The sequence below is a fragment of the Leptinotarsa decemlineata genome, unplaced genomic scaffold (genome assembly GCF_025532065.1).
Source record: "Leptinotarsa decemlineata unplaced genomic scaffold, Ldec_3_MD MMD2_tig00003348_RagTag_RagTag, whole genome shotgun sequence".
NCBI classification, from domain to species: Eukaryota; Metazoa; Arthropoda; class Insecta; order Coleoptera; family Chrysomelidae; genus Leptinotarsa; species Leptinotarsa decemlineata.
In genome coordinates, this window is record NW_027412588.1 from 486,690 (window position 1) to 499,030 (window position 12,341).

The 12,341-nt window shown below is 34.3% G+C and overlaps 1 protein-coding gene and 1 long non-coding RNA gene across 3 annotated transcripts in view; one reads left to right on the forward strand and one right to left on the reverse strand.

The window, feature by feature from the left end:
- Nucleotides 1–12,341, forward strand: part of LOC141483433 (uncharacterized) — a 249,381-nt gene that overhangs the window by 89,588 nt on the left and 147,452 nt on the right. The gene's annotated exons all lie outside the window — the stretch shown is intronic.
- The window catches only part of blw (ATP synthase subunit alpha blw, mitochondrial), a 54,168-nt gene that overhangs the window by 22,159 nt on the left and 19,668 nt on the right, over nt 1–12,341 (reverse strand). For both annotated transcript variants that reach the window (XM_023168259.2, XM_074178067.1), the window contains exons 4-5: nt 11,509–11,695; nt 10,807–11,125 (exon numbers count right to left, since the gene is read on the reverse strand). In XM_023168259.2, coding sequence (XP_023024027.1) covers nt 10,807–11,125; nt 11,509–11,695 — 506 coding nt within the window. The remainder of the gene's footprint in view (nt 1–10,806; nt 11,126–11,508; nt 11,696–12,341) is intronic.

A 12,341-nucleotide genomic window follows, 5' to 3' on the forward strand; every position in this document is an offset into this window, starting at 1 on the left:
TATAATGAATGAAGATCCAGCCACAAAATTTGAAAGGATAATAAGAACGATTTGTCATGCTCATCCAACCACAACATGTAAACCTTTATTCAAGAATCTCCAAATACTAACCCTTCCATGTTTATATATTTTTGAACTGATTATGTACATAAAACGTAACCAAAAAGAACTAATGAGGAATGAAGACACTCATATGTATAATACTAGGAATAAAGAAAAACTTCGACAACCCTATTCAAGGTCATCAGTCTGTGAAAATTCACCAAAGCATATTGGTATCAGGTGTTTCAATAGAATAAGAGATTTGATAGATGTGAATCTGAATGACATTCTATTCAAAAATAAATTGAAAAACTTTCTTCTTGAAAAAGTATTTTATAATGTTGAAGAATTTTATAATTCGTGATATCTCATAATTGTAAGACTGACTATTGTATGTACAATTTTTCTGGTTTGTTTGCGATTAACAATTTATTTGTAGATTACCTTCTTTTCTTTCTTGACTAGTCTGATAAGTGTTATGTATGTGTATGTATAATGCCTTGTATAACCTCTGACTGATGAATCCATTCTATTATTATTATATGATAGTAAGAATAGATACTCTCACGGAGGAAAACGAGCTTCTCACAGAAGAAGTAAAAAAACTAAAATATGACAACTTCCTACTTAGAAACAATGGAAGGACTGTCCGGGAAATTGGAAAACTTCCACAATCTGTTCAACACAATACTGAAGTCAGAGAATCTAGAGAAGTATTCAATTCTCCCGAGAATAAAAAACCTGCCCAAAAGGAAAATGAAATATTATTGATTTCTGGATCGATAAAAAAAAAGATAAATGGTCTACAAAAATACTATTTCCACGCATTTCGTAAATCTGGGGCACCGGATGAAGAACTAATTAAAACAACCATCTCTGCCACACGACATTTTACCAAAGGTGATGCCCTCATAATCTGGTTGAATAAAACAAATTCATATTTATTAGAAGAATTATTGTCAAGAATGCAACACAAAAACATAATTGTCATCTCAGAACCATAAAGATATAACAAAAACGTTAATCAAATAATATACGAGAGGAATCTCTATTTTTTTGAAAAATTGCATCTCACGAAAAGGGATAATTGCAAATTGTTGGAATGCAACAATACCCTTAGACGAAGCAATTACTGTAAAAACGGATATGAATTGAAAATGAGTGCAAATCGGTTTTTGGTACACAAACTGTTGAAAATAATAAATGAACTCCAACCTTTATCAAACCAACATTTTGATATCCAGAAATCAAACTGCAAACCAAAATTTACAGCACATGACACAATCACAAAAACGTCTAATACGCCCTCAGAATCTTTTTTAGAACAGAAAATTCCAGGAATCGTTCTATCCTAACCATTCTCACCTTGAATATTCAATCAATTAGAAACAAAACAGACGAGCTTTTCATACTACTTGAGCAAATCAAATGCACTATCCTAAGCTAGTCCTCCTAACTGAACACTGGCTTGAAGATGATGAACCAATACAGCTACCATGCTATCAGCCCATTGCAAAATACTGTAGAATCGAATATTCACATGGTGGAACCCTTATTTTAGCCCACGACTCTCTGATGGAAGACCACAGTTTTAGTTTTGTGCAGTTTGAAAATCCAGAAAATATGGCAATGGAAAAAGACTTTGAAAATTGTACAATTTATTGTAAAAAGCTAGATCTTTACATAATTTGTATTTATAGAGCCCCTACCGGTAATAAGGATACTTTCATTGATAAACTTGAGTTATTGCTATCGAAACTACCGGTCAGTAGCTAAATTATGCTTGCTGGTGATTTCAATATAAATTGGTTGAATGAGGTTTCTATGGATAGACAAAAACTGTGTAATCTCTTGGAATGTTACAATATAAAAATGCATGTAAACTCAGCAACTCGCTCATCCCAATACTCATCATCATTAATTGGTTACTTTTGTTCTAATCTAAGCGAAAATCTTATATCATGTGATGTTGTCCCTTCAAATTGGTCCGATCACAATGCAATCTTCACAAGATTAAATTTCAAAGTTGTTGCAAATACAAAAAAAACACAGATATGGTCGTATATACAGCATCATCGCTCGAAAGCGACTGGAATAATGTAGTCAATTTTGAGCATTCCTATAAAACGTTAAAGCATCTCTTTGAAAAATCTTTCCCAATCCAAAAAAAATATATAAAAAAAAAGAAACTTTGGTTGACTAGAGGATTAAAAGTTTCATCAATAAATATGCGATCCCTGCATTATATCCGAAATTATGCAAAAAATTAAAGTTGCCTTAAATATTTCAATAAATACAGGAAAACATATAGAAATGTGATAAGTGCTGTGAAAAAAAAATTATCAAAATAGATTTGATAATGCTGATAATAAAATGAAAGAAGGGTGGAATATAGTTAATGAATTAAGAGGAAAGCAATCTAAAGGAAAATCCACTAACACAGCAATAAGTCCCACGACATTAAACAACCTTGTACAATAACCACAAAATATGCAGTTGATACAGTCTCGAGCAGTGACCCAATTAAATATTTGAAGGAAGTTCAAATAGGTCAAACATTTGATTTAATCCCCATTGACCTAGATGAATTGAAAGAGGTTATTCGAGAAATTAGAAATAAAAGAACATCAGGTATTGATGAAATGTATGTCAAAATCTTTGAGACACTGCCAGATTGTGTTTTGAACGTTATTGTCTCATTGATAAATGATTCCTTTGTGAATGGCTCATTTCCTGAATTTTTTTAAACTTTTGTAGTGATTCTGCTCTTCAAAGGTGGTGCCAGGGATGATCCAATAAACTACAGACCTATGACACTTGTTCCGACCTTATCCAAAATTATTGAAAAAATCAAAAAAGGCGGCTAATTTACTTTCTCTATAATAACATATTGAGTCCACAGCAGTATGGGTTTCAAAACAACAAAAATACAAGTGATGCAATTTTTAACTTTCTGCATAAGATTTATAGTGACATGAATTCTGGTGCCTATTCAGCAGCTGTATTCTGTGACTTTTCCAAGGCATTTATTTGACCTCGTTGATCACGGAATCTTACTGCGGAAGCTGAAACATTATGGTTTTGAGAACAGAAGCATTAGATGGTTTGAATCGTACTTATTGCATCGAAAGCAAATTGTAAAACTCTCAACCGACTCAAATGTAGGAGAAATCAAAGCAGGTGTCCCTCAAGGTTCCATCCTAGGACCCATCTTGTTTCTATTGTATATTAATGATATAACACAACTGGATCTAACTGCTAGCATCACATTATTTGCAGACGACACAACGTTGCTGTGGCAGGAAAAAGATCCTACAAAACTAGCTCAAGATGCCACTGTAGACATAAGCTTTCTTTAAACTTTGATAAAACCCATCTCCTCACCTTCAAATGTGAACTCCCACCTCTTAGTTTGAATAACAACATCCTCAAGATGAAATTGTCCTCCAAATTCTTAGGACTTCACATTGATAATAAGCTTAAATTTGAGGATCTTATTATCAGGTTGAATAAAAAACTTCTTCGATTGACGACTTGTTTATTTTGTGGAAATTCATGTTCACTGAGGATACACTACAAAAACACACTTTTGTCTATTTTCCACTATATTTCTTTATTGTTGACCGGTTTTGGCTATTACACCATTTTCAAAACTAACTGATTACATTTAAATCTGAGTAATTTATACCTATGTTGCTTATTCTATCATAAATGATTTGATATACCTGATACCCGGTACCTGCGTTTCATATACCTGTAAAATCCATGAACATAACAAAGCTTTTAATATAATGTAGGTTTTGGGATCTGGATTATAGGTTCAGGAGAGGACTATTATTTAAATCAAGTTGTTCGTTGAGGACAATAGAATTGGGATTTTTCTTTGACCTGTTTATTTCCATAGATTCCAACAGATTCATCATTTTCCCTTTTTCGCATGTGTGTAGGATCTTTAAATTATCTTTATCTAGTTTATGTTTCGAATTTTGAAGATGTTCGTACATTAATGATTTTTTATCTGAAATGACATATTCGTGGTACCTTGTATCAAAATTTCTCCCAGTTTGGCCTGTATATATGGCGTGGCATTCACCACATTCTATTCGATATATACCAGATCTCTTCCCTTTCTCTAATTTAGGTTTGGCATTAAATAATATGTTTCCTAAATTTCCGTTGGATGTGTAGGATGTTTGTACATTGAATTTTGAGAGATAATTTTCAATATTCTCGGAGATTCTACCAGCATAATTGATACTAACATATTTGTGTTCTGGTCTTGTGGAAATTGAGTATAGTTCTTTCATTATTGATTTTTGTTGATATTTCATTATTATGTTGTTAACTAGAGTGGTAGGTATTTTGTTATTAACTGCTATTTGTTTAATGATTGCGATTTCACTTCGGAGGTTTTGATCAGAAAGGGGTATTGTGAAAGTCCTATGTATCACTGACCTGAATGCAGACAATTTCTGTGAAATCGGGTTAAAAGAGTCAAAAGGTATTGTGCAATCTGTGAATGTGTTTTTTCGGAAAATGAAGTCGAGTTTATCATTGTTTTTGGATATTGTCAGATCTAAAAAATTTATCTCATTGTTCTCTTCTATCTCTACGGTGTAGACGGTGATCTTATCGTGTAGACTATTGAGGAATTTCAAGTAATGAGATATTTGTCTAGTTGAACCATCGAAGCCTACTAATGTGTCATCTACATATCTAAACCAGAACACAACAGGTCAAAGAAAAATCCCAATTCTATCGTCCTCAACGGACAACTTGATTTAAATAACAGTCCTCTCCTGAACCTATAATCCAGATCCCAAAACCTACATTATATTGAAAGCTTTGTTATGTTCATGGATTTTACAGGTATATGAAACGCAGGTACCGGGTATCAGGTATATCAAATCATTTATGATAGAATAAGCAACATAGGTATAAATTACTCAGATTTAAAAGTAATCAATTAGTTTTGCGAATGGTGTAATAGTCGAAACCGGTCAACAATAAAGAAATATAGTGGAAAATACACAAAAGTGTGTTTTTGTAGTGTATCCTCATTGAATAAAAAACTTGCATCTGGCTGCTTTGTAGTGAAGTCAGTTTCGAAGGAACTGGGTAGAACCTTTGCAAGATCTGCGTACTTTGCCTTTGTGGATGCACATATAAGATATGGTATTGCCTTCTAGGGAGTATGCAGCAAAAGCATGCTGCAGACTGTTTTCGTTTTACAGAAGCGAGCTGTCCGGTATATGTGCGGTATATGTTCCAAGATCACTGCCAACCATTATTCATTGAACAACGAATTCTGACAATAATATCTCTATTCATTCTTGAAACAGTAAATCTGATTCATAAAAATATATCTGCTCCTGATGATATAAATGAGCCACACTATAATACTTGTCAAGCTAACTTGATAAGATTTCCCCTGCCCACAACAATGGTGAAGGACTCATTGATATACAATGGAATGAAGATTTACAACATAATTCCCATATACCTGAAGAGTTATTCTTTGAATATTTTCAGGAAAAAATTAAGCGACATTCTGATTGATAAAGCCTATTATAGTTTAGATGAATTTTACAATGACAACGCTTTTTATGAATTATAGTTTACAACTGTATGTCACTATAATATAGCATATTTTTTTAAGGAAATTTATCCTATTAGCCCGCACTAGTCCTTAGTTTTAATCTTCCTCTTTGAAGATGATCACTTGGTGATCGAAACACGTGTCGAGGTGTTAAAAATAACGATTTGGTGTTGGGAAAAAACTCCAGTAATATTCATTACTACACCAAAGGTTCCAAACAGTGCATCATAAAATTTATCGTGTCTACAGAAAGAGTACATTGTCTCAAACATTCAATAGATAGCTGACTGGGTGGCAATGATTAAGGTTATGTTGATGGGCAATATGGCTAATATGGAAAATTTTTTCACGAATTTAAACGTTAACGGGTTCATATACACTTCCATTATTAAAATTTCTGTGATATCAACATGAAAATGTCTACTGTCGGAGATATTACAAAAATAACGTTTTTATTGCGTTTTGTGTTATTTGGATCCCGTATATAATAATTATATAACTAAAATTGCAAAAAACGTATAACAAAAACTTACCATGTTTTGAAAAATTTCAACAATCTGTATTTCGAAAACGAATCATTCTTCGTTAAACATTTTATAGGAAAAAGTTATTTATTTTGACGAGATCCACCACATACTTAGTTTTTGTAATGTTCTCAGCAACTTCACTTAGCGCCCTAGGAGCTAAGTAGTATGCATCGATATAGAAAATTGTAAATATTTCGAAAACGATCACCTCCAGCGTTGTTGAGGAGGTGTACATTTTTTACTTGGAAAAGGTGTCAGAATTAGTTTTTTCATAAAAAGTACCAAAAGTTTACTGTCAAAAAAGTTAGGGCAATTTGAAATAAATAATGACAGCGTACGCAGCGCCCTCTAGATGTTACATGAAAATTAATACGAAATTATGATTTCCCACGTCAAAAAAACCCCGGGTACCGAATTTCGTGCAAATAACTTATTATTGGCAAGAGTTATTTTCAAAAAACTAACAAAAAAATTCAATTTCAACACCCCGTATCTCCGAAACGAAGCATTTTCGGACACAAGTTTGGACACGAGTTTCCGTGATCAGCAATCTGATCATTTACAGTCCAGGTTGAACTGAGTTTTCTGTAGTTCGACGTTTTGGCTTCGACTCTGAAGCCATTCACCAGAAGCTATCACTACACGGAGATCTCAATCTGCCTACTTCTCTGATAGTGACATGCTGCAAAGCAACAAACAAACAAACAAACAAACAACCTCTGCCCTATACAAACACCACCTTTTTACTGGTCATACCATCGACTTCAAAAGCTGTAAACAGATTGCCGGTATACAGCACCAAAAAAACAATGATAAAAGAGGTAACCTAAATGGTGATCGGCAGTCCAAACAATAGCATAGAAAACCATCATATCCAGAACCAAGGCCAGTGCACCACGGATAGCAAACACACCACCCAAAACAATTATCAATGTACCTCCAGTCAAACGTAACACATCACACCACCCAACCGGAACGTTTTCCACCAAACACGCACACCATCGACCAATCAGGACTTTCCACGCCAAACTACAACCTATGGAAATGTATAAGTAGACAAGCATTGATAAGAATGACTTCAATTTCAAGTTCAACTACCAAGCAGAGCATATGAATATGGCAAGTAGGATCTTGCCGGAGACGCACGGATGTACACTCGGGATGACACATTACCAGGTAATACCATTCGTGAAGGACCACGCCAGAACATCAATTGATGATCTTTGTAAAATCATACTGAAAATTATTAGTTCCACTGAATAATTACAGATGTAATACAAGAAATTCAATTTTGCTATATACAGGGTGTCCCTGGACTTCCTCTTTTCCTCTCGGGAATGTATAGATGGGGTCAAAATATCACCAGTATTTCATATAACTTTTTTTCCTAAAATCCTTCTTTACCAAGTAACGGGCCCTCGAAGTTACAAAATGAAAAATGTTTTTCTTTGATAACTTTTCAAGTGAATATTCAAAATCATCCAAATTTTGGTAATTGACTAAACAAATGAATTCCGTCGATGAGCTTTCATGCAGGAGTCAGTTGTTTTGCTACAAAGTCAGGAACGGACTACCCCCGATGGTCCACACCCCAAAACTTTGAAATGACAGATATTTTTCAATATTTTTCAACAAAATAAGGTTACTTGGACAATTTTATGAATAAAAGTACTCCTGTGGAAAGTCGATCGGAGCAACGAGTCTTGATAAAAATGTAGTTCTACTCGACGACATCAAACCCGCTCGTCCACCATTATTTGAAATGAATAATTATCAAAGCAGAAATAATAATGATAACGTTAATTCAACAACATTTATAACAGGAATAATACAAAGTATGCTAAAATGAAGTCGTAAACAAAAAGTACAGTACCTATATGGAAGTTTAAGTCACAATTGTGATAGCAGATATTTTTTCAAAAGAAATATCAAGTTCTGTAGATTCGTGGTGTTTTTAAACTAACAAGCTACTCTACTATGAAATATCGAATTCATTCCATATTTTGTATGTACATAATACGTGTGGAATAATCACGTTTCGTGTTGATCAGTTATCTGAATCTCATGAAACTCAACATTCGAATGTTTCAAATTCTTCTTCACAGCTAAACTGTTGAGGAGTTTCACTGATAATTATAATTTTATGGGAGAAATTCTTTAACACGAATCTAAATTTAGCTGAAAAAACGCACATCGGAAAAAATATTTACTATACTAATAAAAAGCAAACGAATGAACTACAAAAACGGCTGCACATGATCAGGTGAAAAATATCCAGGGAATAATTATGTTCCATTTCTTTCACAGATGTTGACAAAAAAACCTTTTAGAAAGTTTTGATAAAAAATGAGAAACTGGAATGCGATTTTGTTTTGTTGAGTGGTGCGTTGTCATATGACTATCATTGTATTGTCAATATTCTATAGGATATTTTGAATTTTTTTGATATGGCCGAACAGTTTACATTCAATGAATATGCAGATATGCATGTATTTTATGGACGAGCATTTTGTAATGCTGCAGAAGCTCGTCGTCTGTATTCCGAGCATTTTCCCAATCGAACGGTACCGTCAAGAGAAACATTCGAGCGTGTCGATCGCAGCTTGAGGGAGACAGGTATGTAATAATTGATAATTAATTTGAGCACGTTGTTTTATTTCGATATTATTGTAGGTACAGTTTTGCCAAAACGAGGTGGTGAGGGCGCTCCTAGGACTGTACGTACCGATGTATTGGAGGAAAATATTTTGGAAGCCGTCGCTGATGATCCTTCAATGAGCATCAGAAATCTATCAGAACAGTTCCATACATCCAAGTCCACTATTCATAGAATAATTAGGGAACAACTGCTCCACCCATTTCACATCCAGAAGGTACATGCCATGACACCTTAAGATTTTCCAGCACGACTGGAATATGCCAATTGGTTCATGGATAGGCAAAGAGAGGATATGACTTTTATTAATCGAGTTTTATTCACTGATGAAGCAGGTTTCAGTAGAGATGGAGTTATCAACTCTCATAATCTCCATATATGGGCCGAAGAAAATCCCCATGGGATATTGCAAACCAAACACCAACGGAAATTCAACGTGAATGTTTGGGCTGGTATCATAGGAAACCATCTTATAGGACCATTCGTTCTACAGGACCGATTGAATGGAGAACGTTATTTGGAGTTCATTCAGAACGATTTGAATGGACTTTTGGAACATGTTCCATTGCAAACCCGAAGAGATATGTGGTTTATGCATGATGGCGCTTCTCCTCATTTTAGTTTGATTGTGCGTGACCATCTGAACCATATTTTCCACAATAGATGGATTGGTAGAGGTGGGCCATATTCATGACCATCGCGGTCTCCGGATTTAAATCCATTGGATTTCTTTCTGTGGGGGCATCTAAAAAGCCTTGTTTACGCTACACCTATTCACACAAGAGATGCATTGTTGAATAGAATAACATTACATTGTGAAGCCATACGAAACGACCCTGGAATGCTATTTCAAGTACAGAGAGGGTGTCTTCGCATATCGAGCAGTTTCTGTAGCGGATTTTTAATTTCTGTTTGCTATTGAGGCTCTTGAGTTTCGTTAGTTAAACGTGTTTGCATTATAAAAATTCGTTATGAACATTTTACCTATCATTTCCATTTTCCTTAAAAACTAATATTTTCGAATAATGGTAGACATCTCAGGATAAATGTTGTTGAATTAACGTTATCATTATTATTTCTGCTTTGATAATTATTCATTTCAAATAATAGTGGACGAGCGGGTTTGATGTCGTCGAGTGAAACTACATTTTTATCAAGACTCGTTGCTCCGATCGACTTTCCACACGAGTACTTTTATTCATAAAATTGTCCAAGTAACCTTAATTTGTTGAAAAATATCTGTCATTTCAAAGTTTTGGGGTGTGGACCATCGGGGGTAGTCCGTTCCTGACTTTGTAGCAAAACAACTGACTCCTGCATGAAAGCTCATCGAAGGAATTCATTTGTTTAGTCAATTACCAAAATTTGGATGATTTTGAATATTCACTTGAAAAGTTATCAAAGAAAAACATTTTTCATTTTGTAACTTCGAGGGCCCGTTACTTGGTAACGAAGGATTTTAGGAAAAAAAGTTATATGAAGTACTGGTGATATTTTGACCCCATCTATACATTCCCGAGAGGAAAAGAGGAAGTCCAGGGACACCCTGTATACCAATTGACAGGCTGCCTAGCTCCGAATCAAGACCTTTTTATATGGGTATTAAACCATTTAATAATTTACGAACTCACATTAGAGAAATTCTATGTCATTATATATGATCTTAAAGAACGAATTCACCCATACTCACATATTCATCTCTCTGTCAGATATTCATCGAACCGCTTGACACCACCAAGAATTCCTGCTAGTTTTTCCAAGGTATTGCTCAATTCAATATTTTCAAAACTTTTGCCATCTTTGCATCATATGCATTGTCAAGAAGCACTACTGCTACTACTTCATTGAAGCTGATTGTATGATTTTCCAATTTTATAATTTTTGTTTCATTTACATCATCAAATTTAATCTTAAAATTTAGGTTTTGACATATCACTTTCTTTTGAAATTCAGTTCCTACTTGGTTTCAGACCATTACTTACCTGACGATACGCAACAGCTTGTTTCGACAAATCATCATATATGATAAGTGCATGTTTTCCATTATCTCTAAAGTATTCACCCATAGCACATCCAGAATATGGGGCCAAGTATTGCAAAGGTGCAGCATCTGAAGCCGTAGCAGATACAATAATTGTATAGTTTATAGCTCCAGTATCAGTTAAACGCTTTAGAATCTGTGCAACTGTTGATCTTTTTTGACCTACAGCAACATAAATGCAATACAACTTCTTCTTTTCATCATCTGCATCATTGAATCGTTTTTGGTTGATTATCGTGTCAATAGCTAGAGCTGTTTTCCTGTAAAAAGTATGGGAAAAGCCTCAATAAACTTCAACTAATAATAAAAATCTATTAATAATCATGAAATATTTTGTGAGGTAGAAACAGTGATAGAAAAAAAAATTATGTCCAAAACAAGAATTCACTCAAGCACTTGTCCATCTCTTGAAAACGCCAGCTTGGTTGGTGAAACGCGAGACTAAAAGTCTTTCATTTTTGGTGTTTGAGAAAGGTGCTTTTTTTGGACTTATTCTATACCAGAGGTTCCAGTTTCATCTTTTAATAATTTTTATGGAGAGACATATGCTGAAATTATTTTGGTCAATTGCAATATATTTGAGTCTGAGAATCATAGGATTATGTCAATATATGTTTAAATGTAATTTTTATAAATAACATACCCAGTTTGACGATCACCAATTATCAATTCACGTTGTCCACGACCAATAGGAACAAGTGAATCAACAGCTTTTATTCCAGACTGCATAGGTTCTCTTACAGAAATACGGGGAATTATACCAGGGGCTTTAATACCAACTCGGAAACGTTGTTTAGTGTTTAAAGGACCTTTGCCATCAATAGGATTACCTGAAATCAAAATTGAAGGTTTGGGTTGAGAAACTCTGTTAGATTATTATACCAAACTCTGGCCAAATTATTATAATTGAGATGTAAATATTGTTCTGTACAAATCGTAACAAACAAGTTTGGTCTTTCTGTAACAAAAAAATTGCTAGTATTGTATATTGGGTTTTTTTCACTATAGGGTCAACACCCTCCTTGTTTCACTCCACAAATATAAGCTAGGGGGCGTCCATAAATTACGTGAGGTGTTTAAGGGGGGGAGGGGGTCGAGTCAAATCTCATCTAATCTTACGTTGGAGAGAGGGGGGTCCCGGCGAATATCACGCAATTTTTTCTGATTGAAACAAAAAAAAATTATACTATTTTGGTCCATTTAATCCAGATTGTACATGTATTATTTAATGGATTCGATATTAATCCTTATCAAATCATATATGTTAGGTACTGTAAGCATTTCATACAATTTATACCATACAATCTGATTTAACTAATATCTTGGGAGTTATTGTAAAACTGAGCTATGGATTGGCAAATAAATTTGCCCAGAGTCAATGAGAGGGAAAGATAAAAGAGAGATACCGTACACCGGAGCACTGAAGGAGGAACCGACAGATACATACACTTTCGATTTAGAAATTCATTGCTTTTC